General features: G+C 37.7%; 1 protein-coding gene across 1 annotated transcript in view; it reads left to right on the top strand.

Annotated features, from left to right (window-relative positions):
• The window catches only part of APOB (apolipoprotein B), a gene marked incomplete at both ends in the record, with an annotated part of 37,192 nt that extends 21,199 nt beyond the window's left edge, over positions 1–15,993 (top strand). Inside the window, 5 exons of the mRNA XM_082480805.1 lie at positions 2,246–2,622; positions 3,542–11,122; positions 11,926–12,040; positions 12,864–13,047; positions 14,167–15,993. Coding sequence (XP_082336931.1) covers positions 2,246–2,622; positions 3,542–11,122; positions 11,926–12,040; positions 12,864–13,047; positions 14,167–15,993 — 10,084 coding nt within the window. The remainder of the gene's footprint in view (positions 1–2,245; positions 2,623–3,541; positions 11,123–11,925; positions 12,041–12,863; positions 13,048–14,166) is intronic.
• Positions 15,994–18,545: the final 2,552 nt, after the last annotated feature.

Below are 18,545 nucleotides of genomic sequence, written 5' to 3'. Positions count from 1 at the left end.
TGTAAACATTAGCATGAAATTGGAATCATATCAAAGAATTTTAGGACCAGAGATGAAATTATATGGAGGAAATGATGTATATCTTTAATACAGATTTGACTCAGCAGTCACTCCTGCAGTTTATGAATATATCCTGAAGTATTTGTTATAAAGTAACGAGAACTGAACAAAAATACAGTTTTGAACAATCTTTACTCTAAGCCACAGAACTAACGAAGCCACGTTTCGCATAGATTTGTGTCCCGCATCCCTGCAGACCTTTTGTCTTTGGCCATAGCCCTAATATCTCTACTTTTTTCCTCTGCAGTCCTACTGGACAGTTATTCCCACTCCCCTACACATACTGGTTGACCTCTACCAATATAATAGCCTGAATTCTTCCCATGTCTGACTCAATCTGTCACTTGCTCAGAGACAACACATGCCGTGGTTGTACACATATGGACTGGATGCTTGCACTAGTTTGGGCGCATCTCCTCCACCTAACAGAGAGTTCCACAGAACTCGCATGAAGCCCCTCAGGCTTTTACCCTTCTGTCAAATTTGATAGAAACCACCCAATATGTTAAAAAATTCTAAAAAATAGGATTTGACAAACAAAAAGAGAGACTGGAAGGTAGATAAATAGTCTATTTCTTCTGTTTCTAGGAAATTAGACTATAAGGCAGCCAGAATGGATCTAGATTTCTAAAATGCTCATGCACCTGCCAGGATATGCTCTCGTTACAGTTCCTAGCGCTTATTGTTCTTGCCAGTATGTTCATATCACATTGCTGCTCTGCCTATGCATAAGGATTCAAGGAACAGTGCTGCTTGGTAGTATCTTCAGAATACACCCACAGCGGCCACTGTGATAACTAGAAATATATCTGTATACTTTTCACATGACCTAGTGAAATTTTGATGGCTGAAATTAATGTAAAGGACAACAGAAGCTAGTGTAAGTTTGGATTACAAAAAGAGATGGAGAAGAGTCCTGCATTTTATCTCTCTTAAGTGCTGTTTTTCCACGTACTATCTTTCACTGTGGTAATATGAAACTGTATGTTAATGACACACAGCTCTATTGCTTCCATTGTGTTTCTAAGCTAAGTCTAAGCAAGGAAAAAACTGTTTTTTTCTCCTATATTCTTATCAGCAATGGACATTATAGTAATAATTATAATAATAGGAATTTTTAATGCTCTGTGATGTTGCTTTTTTAACCATTTGATGCAAAGGAACAAATTTCAAAATGTTTCCTTAATTTTCATCTTAGGATGTAGCTCTAAGTGTAAAAAAGAAGGTTTTGTAATATAAAAGACCAGTTAGGCAAACAATAAAAGCATCTTTGCCAGCTTATTGTTCATGCACAACTTAAGGCCAAATTTCCTCTTGTTTTGCATTTTCGTAATTACACTTTTTGCCCACAAGCTTTTCATCCGACAATCCATTTTTTCCAGTCCTAGCTGCTGGTCCAATTGTTAGATTTTTATTTATTTTTATGCAGAATAAAATAAATGATGAATATTTGGATGAAACTTTTTGAAGTGCTTATTGTCAGAAAGAGAAAATCTTTGTAATTTAGGTTTTTACAAATTCTAATGCCAACAAGACTTTTTGTGCATTACTTTAAGAATACATTGCTTTTTTTAAGAATATAATTGCCTTTTTCTGGTACTCAGCATGCCACATTGCACAAGTGCTGCAGTGTTTTTGGAAGATTTTTTTCACTATATGTCAGCTATTTTAATTCAAATTCCTTCATTTTGAGCATCATTTTCATGCCAATACATCTTTTCATTAACGTTCATAAAGCAGATTTGGATTCTCAAAGTAGAAAATCAAATGCAAGATTCATAAAAGTAATGTATTTATCCCCTTGAATGACACCCTCCACCTGGGAGCTAAAGTTAGTTAAGCTCTGAACAAAGAATCAGGAACCTTTGAATTCTAATGTAAGGTCTTACAGAAAGAATGTGTTTCTGGACTACTTGAACTATAAGTCTCCTTGACTATGAAATAAGGGGAAAAACACTGGAAGAATTCACTGATATTAAAAGCACTTTCAGTAAATTCTCATAGATGAGTGCTTAAAAAATGCTGATAATAATAGAAGATCGTTACATTTCTCTCTAAACCTAAAGTCAGGACATTGATATAAGCATGTAAGTAAGCTCAGTATCATAGGAATAGTAGGAATCATGGAAATTTCTGCATATGCTTCATGGACTTAGAGTGTCTAATAGTCACTTTTATTTTCTAGTGAAGGCCGGATCAGATACATCTTAAATAAACACAGTTTTCTAATTAATATCCCGTTGCCATTTGGTGGAAGATCGTCCCATGACATAAGAATGCCACAGACTGTTAAAACACCTCCTCTGGTAATGGAGTCAATGGGAATAAGTGTGCCATCTCAGGAATACAGAATCCCAACATTTACTGTTCCAGAATCCTATCCACTTCGTGTGCCTTTACTTGGCACTTTAGAGGTCTCTGCTAACGTGTACAGCAACTATTACAACTGGACAGCAGCATACACTTTGGCTAATAGCACCACAGAGAAAGCTTCCAGCGTAAGGACTACTTATACCACGAACGCTGATTCAGTTTTTGAGCTGCTTTCCTACAGTGTGAAAGGTAAGAACACGTGCTAATACTGCAATGTTGACAAAACTATTTTGATGATTTTATTTTCCATGTATCAGGTACAGTACATTCATTTTCCTGTTGCTTATTTAAAGAAAAGTGTATAATCTCAAATGATTTTCTTTTTGTTTTTAAAGGTATTATGTGAGTCTGTTTATTCAGGTACTAAAGGTGAATTCAGTTTAATTCAATAAAAACTTTTAACATCTATATTTTCCTAGATATTCCCTACTAAAGAAAAAGTCCTTCAAAACTGAAGGCACAATTCTACAAACACTTGCGTATCTGACAGGTCAAGTGTTTTCAAAATCAGGTGTGCAGGTGTATGCATAGGTATGCCCACAGTTTGTTTCTTGCTCTATTTTGATATATATATATGTAATTTTTTTTTACCGTTTATATATGTCCATATACTGCCATAAATACACAGCAGTTATCCCAGACTCAGACTGGATAAGTCTTAAGACTGGTATTTTTAAGTTAATTTCTCTAAAATTGCAAAATGAGGAGCTAACTTCAGTCTTTTCTAAACTGTCCATCATAAGTGAAGCATAATAAAGAAAACATTAAAAAACAGGAATGGGTTATTCTTGAGAGTCCATCTTCTTAATTTAAGTTTAAATAATGGTATAACTTCATGTCGTTTCACATAATTATATTTAGTAGGGTAGTGTAGAGATTTAATTTATTCTTAGATCAAAACTTTAGCCCCAAATGTCAAAATAATAACAATTTTTACAGAAATATTCAGGATTTACCAAAACATTTTGGCCTTTAAAGCAAAATGGTATAACAGTACTTACAATTCAAGCAGTAGCATAAAAGTTTAGTGGCATCAGACAAAGTATTAAAGACTTTGAAGAAGGTATAAATTACACCGTTATCTTTTGTCTTATTTTTCCTATTTCAGGTTCTGGAGAAGCATCATATAACAGAAATGGATTCACCTGTGCATATGAAAATCACCTGGAGCACAGACTCTTAACATCAGTTTTTAAGTTGGCCAGGACAAAGAGTTATGAACCTAGTCCAGTCGCAAACTACACCATACTACTTACGGCATCCAGTACTCTGGGTCCTCAACTTTCATTTTCTGGTGATATTGTTTCTGAAAAGACAAATAACGTGAATATCAATAATGTCAAGATGGAAGGGCAGCTGGAAGTGGCCTCTGTCTTTGCAAGAAGTATTTACACTCTGTCAAGCTCATACAATGAAAAAAGACGGGTTTTAGAAGGAAAATCAAATCTGAAGTTGGATTCTTCTTACCTTCAGGCTACCAATCAGATATCCAGCAGATACAGTGATGACTTGTTTTCCATTACTTCAGTTTCTGATGTACAAAGTGGACTATTAAAGAACACGGCTTCACTGAAGTATGAAAACCACCAGCTGAAAATGACATCTGAAACAAATGGGAGGTATCGACATACTGCAGGTGTCAATAAGCTTGAATTAATTTTGTCAAAGAAGATGGCAGCACTTCGATCTGAGTACCAAGCCACTTACAAGCAAACCCAGTATTATGCCTTGCTTGCAGGTTCTCTCAATTCCCAGGATCTTGTTTTCAACACTGACATCTCTATGACTGATCAAAAGAATCGAGCTGCACATAAGTCATCCCTCAATGTAAATCAGTACGGTCTAGCCAGCAGTGCAACCACAAATGTACAGTTTAGTCCGTTGACAATGCAGAGCGAAATGAATGCCAAACTTGATACTGCTGGAGGCTCCATGTCACTGTCCTCTTCCGGGCGCTACGGTAAAAACAATGCAAAATTCAATCTAGGTGGAAGAGTGAGCCTAACGGAAATAACGCTGGGAAGTGAATATCAGAGTACAGTTCTGGGTATGGACAACAAGCATGTTTTAAACTTCAGAGTCAATAGAGAAGGACTCAAGTTTTCAAATAATTTGCAAGGATCGTTCAAAGAGATTAAGTTGGAGTACACAAATGACTTGAATATTCCTGGCTTATCTTTAACATTTGCTTCGAAGTTAGACAACAGCTTCAGCTTTGACAAGTTCCACAAGCATGTTTTTGATCTACAACTGCAGCCTAGCTCACTTACAGCTAAACTGAGCAATAACATTAAATACACTAAAACAGAAGTTTCCAACAAAGCAGAACTGCTTCTCGAGCCTCTGAAGCTGAACTTGGGAGGCAATGTCAGAGGAGCCTATGGAGCAGATGAAATAAGGCATACCTACACCATTACATATGCCGAGCTAGCTGCAAACTTTAAAACAGATACCGTCGCAAATGTTCAAGGCGCAGCAGTGAGCCACAGAATTAATATGAATGTGGCAGGACTTGCTTCCTCAGTTACTATGAACACAAACTGTGATTCCAAATCTCTCCGTTTCAGCAATGCTGTGCGTTCCACTATGGCCCCATTTGCTATCACCGCTGACATACATACCAACGCTAACGGAAAACTGATTGCTATGGGTGAACACACAGGAGACCTTTACAGCAAATTCCTCTTTAAAGCAGAGCCTCTTGCTTTCACTTTCTCCCATGATTACAGAGGATCTACCAGTCATAGCTTGAAGTCTAGAGGAAGATACACTACCCTGCTTGATAACAAAGTTCATATGCTTTTTACTCCATCAGAGCAGTCAAGTGCTTGGAAATTGAAAAGTCAGCTAAACAATAATGTTTATTCACAAGATCTCAGCGCTTACAATGATGCAGAAAAGACCGGCATGGAACTTAGTGGAAAAGCTTTAGCAGATCTCTCTGTAATGGATACAACAGTCATACTACCATTCACATCTGAAGAAGTTAATTTAATTGATGTATTGGGCCTCAGGGGTAGTGTATCAGAGCTTCAAGAATTCAGCATTTCTGGCTTTGTGAAGTATGACAAAAATAAGGATATGCATGTTATTAACCTACCATTCTTGGAACATTTGCCAGTTTACTTTGAACGAATCAGAGGCACCATTCTATCCACGCTGCAGGCCTTACAAAGTTACCTGAAGAACATCAACATAGAACAACATATGAGAAAATACAAGGCAACTTTGGATAAACTCCCACAGCACATTAACGATTACATGGACAAATTAGATATGAAAGGCAGAGTTAGCAGCATGAAAAATAATTTGGTTGCTTTCACAAAGGACTACAGAATAACATCTGATGATCTCCAAATTATGCTGGAAAAAGCCATGGACAATCTTCAAGAAATACTGTCTCAGCTGCAGGTCTATCTGATACAAATTGAGCAATATATCAAAGATCATTATGAGCAGTATGATGTTAAAGCACTTATTGCACAGCTTCTTGATCAAATAGTTGAAACAATGACAGCTCTAGATAACAAATATAAGATAAGAATTACTGTAGTTGACACTATTCAAAAATTGCAAATTTTTTTTCGCCAATATTATCCTAGCGAAATTGGAAGCAGCACTTTGGCTTGGATTAAAAATGTAGATGATGAGTACAAGATTACAGCTAGGATACAGGAAAACCTAGAACAACTCAAGATTCAGATTCAGAATATTGATGTCAGACGCATTGCAGAAAATTTGAAACAAAAGATTAAAATGTTTGATGCTAAAGAAGTTTTAGAAAAATTGAAGCTTTCATTACCAATTGAAAAAATTACTGAAGTTCTTGAACAAATCAAAGACTTTATTCTAAATTGGATGGAGGAGTATGAAGTATCTGAGAAGATCAGCGCTTTCCGAGGTCATATGCACAAACTGATTGTAAAATATGAAATTGATAAGCAGGTCTATTTTTTAATGGACAGAATGATAGAACTACTTAACCAGTACAGGATAAAAGAAACTGTCCAGAAACTGACCATCTACCTGAAAAATATTGATGTGAAGTCATGCTTTGATAAAATTGTTGCTTTTATTGATGATGCTGTCAAGAAAGTGCAAACCTTTGATTATGAAATGATGATAAAGGAAGTCAACAAGTTCCTTGACATGGTTATTAAAAAGCTCAAGTCTTTTGACTATAACCAGTTTGTTGATGACACAAATAACAAAATCCGAGAAGTGACGCAGAAAATAAATGAGGAACTCAGAAATCTAGAACTCCCACAGAAAGCAGAAGCACTGAAACAGTATATGAGAGATTTTAGAGCTGTGATTTCAAAATACATGGAACAACTAAGGGACACCAAGCTTGCTGCAATAATTAACTGGTTCAAGGAGCTCATAAACTCAACAACATTTGCTAATCTCAAAGCCAAGGTGAATGAACATCTGGAAGACCTGCGAGAGAGGATTTCTGAAATGGATATTTCCCAGGAATTCCAGTGGTTTCTTCAGAAGATAAGCCAATTCTACAATTCTGTTGTCATATACATTTCTGACCAGTGGAACATAGCTTTCAAGAAAATAGTTGCTTTGGCTGAAGAGTATGATCTAAAAAATTGGGCTGAAAATTTAAACCAGTTTGTTGAAACAGGATTTATAGTCCCTGAAATCAGAACTGTTATAGTCACTATACCTGCCTTTGAGGTTAGTCTCCGGAGTCTTCGGGAAGCAACATTTCGAACACCAGACTTCATTGTTCCACTGACTGATCTGCATGTCCCCTCCTATGAGATAAATATTAAGAGACTAAAGGACATGAAAATCCCAATGAAATTTACTACCCCAAAATTTACAATTCTAAATACCTTTGAAGTTCCTTCCTATACAATTGACTTGAACGAGATAAAACTTCAGATTGTGAGAACAATAGACAAACTCATGTCTGGTGAATTTCAGTTGCCAGCAATTGATGTGTATTTTAAAGATCTAAAGATGAGAGATATGCCTTTTTCTGACATTTCTTTCCCAGAAATACAAATACCTCAGTTTCAAATACCAGAATTATTGGTTCCAAAGCTAAATCTAAATGAGCTCCAGATTCCTAACATGAAGATACCAGAGTTCCAGCTTCCACGTATCCCACATACTGTGACTGTACCTACATTTGGCAAATTGTCTGGTGCTTTCAGAGTCACCTCTCCATTCTTTACACTGTCTACGCAAGCTGAGGTTCATAATACTACAACGTCTGCAAACAGTCCAGAATTTGTGACCTCCCTTTCAGCTCAAACAACATCCAAATTAGACTTCGTAGTTTTTAGTGTTATTGCAGATTCACGTCTCTTGGCCCCTGAGATGAAGCAGCTGAATCTTAAAAATTCCATGAAGGTCAACCACAAGTTCCTTAAAGTTGATCACTCCAATGAAGTAGTATTTTTAGGGACTTCAGTAGAAGGTGAAGCTGAAACTAGAGCAAACTTACATACAACAAAAAATTCAATAGAACTGCAGAATAATTTAATGGTCAAGCTGCAAAGAAAAATTTGGATGCAGAGTGGAACAGCATATTCCCACAGACTGAATATTCCACAAGCTGATTTCTCCAGCCAGGCTGATCTGATCAATAATATAACAACAGACGTAGAAGCAGGACACATATCATTTACCTCCACTGGTAAAGGAAACTGGAAATGGTCTTCTCCTAATTTCTCCGATGAAGGCACTCATGATTCACATGCCACTTTCAGGGTTGAGGGCCCCATTATTACGTTTTCTGCCAACAACAGAATAAATGACAAGTACCTGAAAGTCAACCAAGCTATGAGATATGAATGTGGTTTCCTAAATTATGCAACACTTCAGCTTCAGTCTGAAATTGAGTCACAGCGTGTGGGACATAGTGTTCTGAATGTAAAAGGCACAGGACAGCTTGGAGGAATGAAAGTAGAATTAACAGGCTCTCACAATGCTCGACTCAATGGACGGATTACTGGAACTGTAAATAATGAGGTTTCCTTCTTGGCACAGCCTTTCGAAATTCGTCTATTAACAAACAATGATGGAAATGTGAAAATCAGCTTCCCAATGAAGCTGACTGGCAAAATTGACTTCCTGAATAACTATGGGTTTGCACTCAGTTCCTCTGTTCAGCAGGTCAACTGGCAAGCTACTGGCAGGTTCAATCAGTACAGATATTCCCATAATATGTCTGCTGGCAACAACGATGACAGAATTGAAGCTCATGTCCAAATGAATGGAGATGCCAATCTGGACTTCCTAAATATTCCTCTAACCATTCCTCAGATTCAGGTTCCCTACACTGGAATCAAAACTCCTCAGCTAAAAGACTATTCACTGTGGGAACAGGTTGGCCTGAAGGATTTACTGAAGTCAACAAGACAATCCTTTGATTTAAATTTGAATGCTCGGTATGAGAAAAACAAGGAAATGCATGTAATCCCACTTCCTTTAGCAACAGTGCATGAAGCACTTAATAAATACATAATTTTCTTCAACAAGCATTTTGAGAGAGGAAGAAACACTGCTTTAGATTTTCTCACAAAGTCATATAATGAAGCCAAAACAAAATTTGACAAATACAAAATACAGACGTCACTGAACAAACTACCAAGGACCTTCAGGATTCCAGGATACACCATTCCCATTGTGAATATTGAGGTTTCTCCTTTTACTGCTGAGATGCCAGCCTTTGGTTACATGCTCCCAAAAGAAATAAGCACAACAGGATTCACAGTCCCATTTATTGGCTTTTCAGTACCATCTTACACACTAGTCTTACCTTCCCTGGAGCTTCCAGTCCTTCATGTCCCGCAAGATCTACGCACTCTAAAGCTTCCTAGATTCAGAATCAACAGCCTGTCAAACCACATCTTAATTCCTGCCATGGGAAACATTACTTATGACTTCTCATTTAAATCCAGTGTGATCACTTTGACCGCAAATGCTGGGCTGTTCAATCAGTCAGATATTGCTGGGCAACTCAGTGTCTCATCCTCTTCTGTCATTGATGCACTGCAATTTAAGCTGGATGGTTCAACGAGTTTGACAAGAAAAAGGGGGTTGAAGCTGGCCACAGAATTGTCCCTGAGTAATAACAAATTTCTAGGAGGAAATCACGACAGCATTATTAGTCTCACAAGGAGGAACATGGAAGCTTTAGTGGCAACAAATGCAGAAATCAACACACCGGTTTTAAAAATTAATTTCAGCCAAGAACTTTCTGGAAATACTAAGTCTAAACCCACGCTTTCCTCAGGACTAAAATTAATGTATGATTTTAATACCCTTAAATATGGCACCAGTGCTAAGGGAGGAATTGCTCACAAATTTGCTTTAGAGAGCCTTACATCTTACATATCAGTAGAAACTTCTACAAATGGGAACATTGATGGAGTATTATACACTGGAAATGCATTTTCTGGAAGTCTAGACCATGAGGCAAACAGCTATTTGAATGCTAATGGAGCTCGATCATCCCTCAAGCTTGAGGCCCATTCCAAGGCAGATGGACTCTGGAACAGTGAAATGAAAGAAATACTTGCAGTTGAAGCATCTACACGTCGTGTTTACGCAGTCTGGGAGCACAATGGGAAAAACTATGCACGATACACACCTCTCTTCACAACAACAGGGGCTCAGAGATGCAAAGCAACCTTAGAGCTTGCTCCTTGGGGTATATCAGCAGATATTCAGATTCAAGCCACTCAGCCAAATTCCTTCCTGGACATAGCCTCAGTTAATCAAGTTGTCGTAGTGAAAATCAGTACCACAAACCAGAAAGTTGGCTGGAAGGGTGAAGGCCAAATTCAGTCATTATCTCTCAGTCATGATATGCAGTTATCAAATGAAAAATCAAAGGCAAAGTTTGATATTTCTGGATCTTTGGAAGGATACATGGACTTCCTCAAAAACATTAAGTGTCCCATTGCTGAGAAGAGCTTATGGGATATCTTGAAGTTGGATGTCACTACCAGTGCTGACAGAAAACAGTACTTAAATGGTTCGGTGTCCCTCATGTACACAAAGAGTGACGATGGTTACTTTTTCCCCATACCTGTGAATAAGCTGACTGATGGCTTCACTTTCAGTATTCCTGAGTTACACCTAAAGGCTCCCAGCCCAGTTCTCAGCACTCCAGAGTTCAGAGTTCCTTTCACCACTCTCCAGGTCCCAGCATACACCATCGACTTGCGCAACATAAAGATTCCACAGACACTAAAAACAATGCCATTTGATGTCAATTTACCCACACTGCCAAAACTAAGATTCCCCAAAGTGGATGTAGGAGCCAATTATATTACATTAGAAGAATATAAAATACCATATTTTGAAGTGACAATACCTGAACACCAAATAACTGTGTCTCAATTCACTCTTCCAAAGAGTATTTCTCTTGGCAGTTTCCATGTAGATCTGGATGAAGTAGCTAATAAGATTGCAGATTTTGACCTGCCTACAGTTACAATTCCTGAACAGAAAATTGAGATCCCCCCTCTCAAAATATCCTTGCCTGCTGGAATTTACATCCCATCATTTGGTGCCTTGACTGGATCTTTCAAAGTTGCTTCCCCTTTGTACAATGTCACCTGGAGAACAGACTTAACAAACAAAAAGGACTCTTTCGAACAGTCTGTTGACTCTACCTGCAGCTCAACATTACAGTTCCTGGAATATGACTTGAATGGTAAGACTTTGAAATTCTATATGCCACAATTTTCAGGGAAATAACATATAAGGGGTTGTTACAGATACTTTTTTTCTAGGACTTTGTATATGAAGGTGTTACTGTCTATTTAGCATTGACATTAGATTATACTTCTTTTATCATCAGCAGCATTTTTTCATAAATTATTATCAGAATCTCAGTCACCCTGAAGACTAATGACTAGATATATGTATAAGTTATAGCATACTGTGAAAAAAATTGAAAAGATCTCTTTTCTGTGTAGTAGTTTCTTACTTTAAATTGTGAACAACGTAACATTCCCCCATTATTTACGATAATACATGCAAAGGAGAAAAGGCAGGCTGACTTTTTATCTGATTCAGTTCAGATACAGAAATGCCTATCTTTTTCCTTAGGAACTAAGCATATTTGATTTCAAAAATTACTTCAACTCAGAAAACTCTAGAGTCCCATATAGCATTGAGTTCTGTACTTCATAATAATACTAAAAATATACATCAGATTACAATTCTAAGCTCTCAAGAACTTAAAATCCCCATTTATGATCTGCCTGAATACAAAATATTATATCCATGTTGTTCTAAATATATAAGAAATTTGAATTTTAAAATACTCTGGCTGAACAATTTTTTTTTTACCTTTTTATTTGGGGCATTATGGGCATTCAGTTTCTTGATGCATAAGTTAACATACTACTGAAACACCCCACAACTGGCTGTCTGACATACAACTGGACATCAATTTTGTATTGTTTGCTGGTGAGCTCTGGAAATACACACATTTGAAATCTTTTTTCACAGTTGTTTCAAACTACAAATATGAAGAAGGCGTGTTTGTTGTGAAGACAACTGGCAGCTTTTCACATCGTGACATGAGCGCAAACTACAAGGAAGATCTTACTATTTCAGGAATTAGGTAAAGATTTGCTCTAATAATATAATTTATAATAGACAAAATTGCCAATGATGTATTGTTGCTTTGATCTCTAATGCCCCAGAGTGCCTCACTGTAATTAACAGGAACCTGTGTAGCTGCCCTGTCATTATCGGCTGTGCCTTTTTTCCTCTCAGGTTAGCTGGAAAGTTGTTCCCTTTCAGCATTTCTAGAATAGCTATTCTCAGCAGCCCCATTTCAGAAAACTGCTGAGATAGAAACACAGTATTTGATAATCAGAGCAGTTCTAGATCTGATAATCAACATAGGTTGGTTTTTTTTTCACTGTCACCACAAGCCATTAAAGAGTAATTTTTATTCACAAGTGCCAGTACTAGGGATTACAGAGTTGGCCTTCTATCATCTGCTTGTTTTGGTCTGCAAGTGTTGTGTTGATACATCCAAGGGACAGAGCCTGTGAAGGCAAGTACAAATGCAGATAAAAAGTACTGCCTATACTTGTGTCGGTGGAAAAAATAGCAGTCAACATGTAGAAGTCTACAGAAAGCTGACAGTGGTACAGCTACAGGTTTTGTTCTGCTGCCTTAATTTAATGAAAATTCTCAACAGAGCTCAATATAGTTTTATTTAAAATAGGAAAATTGTAGTGATGTGAAGTTTTGAATGTTTTAGGCTAAACCGTAAGAAATGTGGATAGTAAAACCTACATTTTCTTTTGAGGACAAAGGCGTTGTTTGCATACATACATATACACACAATAATAGACAATATTGTGTTTAGACACGCTGCATTGGGCTTGTTCTTTGTGTATTCCTTCATAGCTGTGTATTTACTGTTGTTGTAGAGTCATGGAGAACACTGCATCACTAGACATCATCAGCCCAACTTTTACAGACGTTCATGTGCGTTATCAAGAGACTGACAGGAGCTTATCTGGCTCAGTATCTTCACCCTCTGCTGGGACCTTGGGCTACGTAATTGAAATGGACGCTGACATTCTCACGGCGAAAGTTTACTACCGAACTCGGGTAAGCTTGATATAAGCAAGAAAAAGCAAAAAGGTTAGGGGTGGTCAGAAGAAAAGTTCCCATTTAAAGTTTGTGTGTGTTTATGTTAAGACATAAATTAACAACCCTTTGTCCAAAGAAAAAGTATATTATCAGTAATTAAAGTTTTTGTTTCCTACATGGGCCTTTCCAATACAAAAAGTAGCATCTGTGTGAAGAAGCTGTTTCAGCTCCTGCATTGCGGTTAATTTTGCCCTCTCCTATGATCAAGAAGACACACCCACTGAAAGTGAAGAAAGTACAAAGCCAGTTTTAGATAAGCCACCCATCACATTGAACATATACCCGTCAGGCTACTTGTGATTACTACAAAAGTGGCCGTTATAGGAATCAGGCCACTGGAAGAGGTCTAACCATCTGTAGAGTGTCTTTTTTAATCCATTAATATGGATCCATTAATAACTATACATTATGAGAATTAAAAACCTTACTAGACTTGCTAACAAAACATGCTATTACTGGCATACTACAACAATTTCAAACTTAAAATCTTACCTTCCAGAATGAAATACTAATTTAGGAATCAAAAGCAAGTCATGATTCACTAAGTTAACAATAATTTGCTACTGAAAACTGGAAAAATTGTTTCTGTAAATAGATTCTCATTCAAGGATCTTTAATTACTTTGAGTAACTCTCTAAATTGTCTCATTGATTTAAATGATTACAAAATGAAACCCTCTAATATTTTCATATGAAGAAAATTCCTTTTGAATTAACTTTAAATGATTTCAAGAGTGAGGAGAAGGTCCATTTTCCCAAGTAATTTGCATGCCTTATGAGACTTGATAGGCATTTAATACAAAGGAAGGAAAAATCTTATTTGCAGTCAAATTTTAAAAAAGACCAGACTGTTATGTTCTGGTCCTGCTGTTTGAAGAGGCACAAAGTAGCTTGATACAATATAATTTTGTTCAAGATGAGAGCAAACATACAGTAGACAAAAAATTGTAGTGCATTTGTCCTAATATATAATAAAATTAAAGATGCAAAGATGAGAATGTTGAAATACACTCATAAATAATACGGGATTTGTTTTATATACAAGTTACCTTTTTCTTATCCTGTTCTATATTTTCAGTCTGCTCCTCAGAAAGACATTGACATATTAAAAAGTGAGATATCCTTCAAGAAACCTGACATGATTCAAATGAAATTCAACTGGAAAGAGGATGCTGCCAAAGACTTGCTGTTGGGTCTGAAAGAAAAGGTACCCAAAATGACAAATGCAGCCTATAGGTATGTTAATCGGTATCATAAGGAGCATATGGGACTGGAAATTAGTGCTGCCACCTTAAAGATGAAGAATGTCATGCAGAACAATGCTGACAAAGCATACGTATTTGCTGTAAAACAAGTAGATCAAATAGATGCTCAGCTTCGCACAGCTGCCAATGAGGCCTCTGGCAAATATCAGGAGATGAAGGTGAAAGCTAAACAGCTGTATCAAAAAGCAGCAGATCAAGCTGAACAGTTTGACTATCAAAGAATAAAAGCAAAGCTTTTGGACGCTACAATTGACATAATAGAAGAGTATCACAAGAGAATAAAACACCTAATTGACTCAGCCATTGAATTCCTGAAGACCACAAAATTCCAGGTCCCTGGGCTGTCTGAAAAGTACACTGGTGAAGAAATATACATTATGACTACAGAGAAGGTAGCAAAAAATGCTGATTTATGCCTTTCAAAACTTCAGGAGTACTTTGATGCCTTGATTGCAGCGATCAATGAGTTGGAAGTCAGAGTTCCTGCTTCTGAAACGATTCTTAGAGGTCGTAATGTACTTGATCAAATTAAAGAAATGCTGAAACATTTGCAGGTAAATATCAGGCAGACTTTTGCTACTCTCCAGGAAGCTGACTTTGCAGGAAGGCTGAAGGAACTGAAACAAGTAGTGCAACAAGTTTTTCAGCGGGTAGAAGAAATGGTTAGAAGCTTGCAATCCAAAAATTTTGAAGACATCAAGGTCCAAACGCAACAGCTGTATAAAGATGCAATGGCTTCAGACTATGCACAGAAACTGAGATCTTTGGCAGAAGATGTTAAAAAATACATTTCTCAGTTTAAAGACCTTAGCCAGAAGACATTCCAGGACCTTTCAGAAAAGCTGCGCCAGCTCCTCCTCTATGTAAAGGCGTTGCGGGAGGAATACTTTGATCCAACTACACTTGGATGGTCAGTGAAATACTATGAGGTGGAAGACAAGGTACTAGGATGGCTGAAGAATCTAATAGATACACTAGTGGATTGGCAGAACAAGTATGTTGGTGACCTTGCTGACTCGGTTACACGCCTGACAGACCAAGTGAGAGAGTTGGTGGAAAAGTACAGCCAGGAATATTATGACCTTGTATCTGATGTTGAAGGAAAAGGAAAACAGAAGGTCATGGAGCTCTCATCTGCTGCTCAGGAAAAAATCCGATATTGGTCTGCAGCTGCTAAGAGGAAAATCGATGAACACAACAAGCAAATCAAAGAGAAACTCCAGGAGATCTATGGGCAGCTTAGTCATTCCCAAGAAAAGCTAATCAGTGAGGCCAGAAGGTTAATTGATCTAACTATAGAAAATTACTCTGCATTCCTGCAGTATATCTCAGAGCTTCTTCGTTGGTTTGAGCAAATGACAGCTGAGAGCATAAAGCCGTATATTGCTGTTCGTCAAGGAGAGCTTAGAATAGATGTGCCCAAGCCATTCGACTGGCAGTCCATTTACCAAATGCCCCAAAAAAGCCGAGAGGCACTCAGAAAAAAGGTGGAACTAACACGTGCACTGATTCAGCAAGGCATTGAGCAAGGCTCCAGGAAATGGGAAGAAATGCAAAGATTCATTGATGAACAACTTGCCACTGAGCAACTGAGTCTTCAGCAGATTATGGAAAATATACAGCAGCGCATGAAGACCTGAATGGACATGCAGAAGAGGAGAAGTAATAAGTTTTTACCGCAATATATTTAAAAATAACAGCAATCAGCATACTGGAGCTTCAGGTAGATACTGTTTGAATCTGAATTTGTAAATGAAAACTGAATAATCTACACTAGGTTATTTTAATAAGCTTAATAAGTCAATAAATGAGTTCTTTATTACATTTTTGTGTCATTCATTACAGCTGCTTTTACTTGGACCACAGGGCTTAATCCAACAATTGTCAAGGTCAATGGGAAGTCTTTGCTTCAATTTCACTGTATGTTGGATCAAGCCATAATGTGCAATACATATTGTAAATAGACACAAAAGCTATGGAATACATAGAATAAACAGGTTTTAAGATAAAGGTCACATTCATAAGCCAGTTGAAGAATGACGTGGAAACACATCTATTTCCCAGCATAGAAATACTTTCATAGATAAGTGTGGGAGGAAAGAAGAGCAAAAGAACATGTACAAAAAATGAATAAAAAAACTAATGAATTCTGGAAATAACATCAAAAAGTGAAAAAGAACATAGAAATATAAACAGAATAGAAATCTCACTCCTGGAAAACTGCGGATAATAATACCAATGTTCTGTTACGAAAAATAAATCCATGTATGTATCAGTTTTCAGAAAACTATGCCAAGAATTTTAGATGTTGTTTTTTTTTTTTTCTACTGGCTAATTTATGATTCAGAAATGCAGGGTTTTCTTACCTGTTTCCCCATGATATTTCTGGCTTCACGTCAAATTGTCTAACTTTTACTTATTGCGAGTTTAGTTAACTGTCAAAGTTTCACTGGCATCACTGAATATGATGGGAGTCAAAAAGTTTTCCCCTCAGCCCCCTAGCCTGAAGCCTAGACCTCATCTAAATGAATTCTCGATTTAAAGATAAACTTAAATAATGTTGAAGAATTCACGCACAAAATAGGGCTACTTTTGAGTGGAAAATGTGTGAACCTGTTGTGGTTTATTTTCAGCTCTTGGAATACTATATAGTCCCTGAGACAGGCATGCTCAGGCTGAAATAATGTTGCCTCTTTGAGAATAAACTCTTTAACAAACAACACTAGAAATTTTGTGTACATGTCTGTTTTGATACAATCAGTTCACTCAGTAATACGGTCGTTGCTTGTTCATTAGTGGGCAAACAGAGTCTGTTTTCATCCCATGATATGATTGGTTACACACATCAAGCAATAGAGCACCAGTTTACAAATACCCGGATAAGTTTTGTGGCAGCAGATACATGTTTACGGCACAGAGCAGCACCACGCGAAGATGCTGGCTCGGGTCCTGGAACCGCGAGAGCCCAGTGCCCAGGTTGAGTTCATGCAGCAATAATGCTCCCACCTCCACAGCTGGTCCATACCAGTCTAGCCAGGTCTCAGAGCAAAGATGGACTTTCATATCCCTATTGCCAGATAATATTATTACCCAAGTAAGTCTGCCAGTAATGATTTTTGTCAGATGAGCTACATTAACCCCAAAATCAGAATCTGACAAGCACGGTAGTATACGCACACACCTATCTAGCTGTCAGCAGAGTGGGCATCTCTTAGTAAGGTAAATCCGTTTTCTCTTTAGAGCTTTCAGCAATAATTCTCAGATAAAGAGATAGAGTAGTCCCCTGTGAACTTTAAAATGAGAAGTTTTCATTCTGAATAGAACTAATCTGTGTGTGTCACCCTGCCCAGGGGAACCAGAGGTATAAAAATCGCTGTTTACGTGTCCTCCTGAGTACCCCAGTAAATAAAGATGTTGGCTGCGGAGCCCTTTCACCTTCATTCACAGGGAAACTGAATCCTATGGGTCATCTGATCTTTATTTGATGTCAGATTGCACAACTCGTTTCCCTGAATTTCACAAATGTTTAAGCACAACCAGATTTCTCAGACACTGTCTGATTCTTGCTTCCCTTCATCATGACAAATAGCCCTGTGAAACAAAGGACAATAGAAGAAATTATAAAAGTTATGGGAGAAGAGAGATTTAAAGTTTTGTTTTCTTTTGTTTTCCCCCTCATGGCTATTTATTTCTGTCCATCACCCGTACTTCTTGGGAGGGTTACAAATTCTAAAAAAGCATTTACTTATAAGGAATGGGTTAACTGAATAATAAATATGCCAAATAGCATAAATACTGGCTCTCTTTGGCAAGAGCGAAGCTTCCCAAGAGCAAACACAATAGTTTGCACACTAAACTGTGGTTAGAGGTTAGAGGAGATTTCCAAGTCTCATAGCAGCATTGCCGCCAATTGGATTAAAGCTCTCAGTCCTGTAGCGGACGTGGCAGCCATCTTGCAGTCATCCCACAGTTGGTTTTGGGAGGGCCTGGAAGCAGAACGTTGCTCTCAAAAATGAGATCTTGCTGGAACTCAGCTGCTGTTAAATCCCCGCACCAGAGAGGTCATCTCAAGCCCCCCTTTAAAACTCTGGCGATGTTTTGACGCAGGGAGGGACACGTACCTTTGCATGTGTGCGTAGGTACGTCCCACCAGCACGTGCGGCCAGGTGTGACTTGAATTGTGTGGCTTTTC

Source organism: Vanellus vanellus, assembly GCF_965231255.1.
Source record: "Vanellus vanellus genome assembly, chromosome: 3".
Lineage (NCBI taxonomy): Eukaryota > Metazoa > Chordata > Aves > Charadriiformes > Charadriidae > Vanellus > Vanellus vanellus.
The sequence above is the reverse complement of the archived record's forward strand: the minus strand, read 5'-3'. Positions and strand labels throughout refer to the sequence as shown.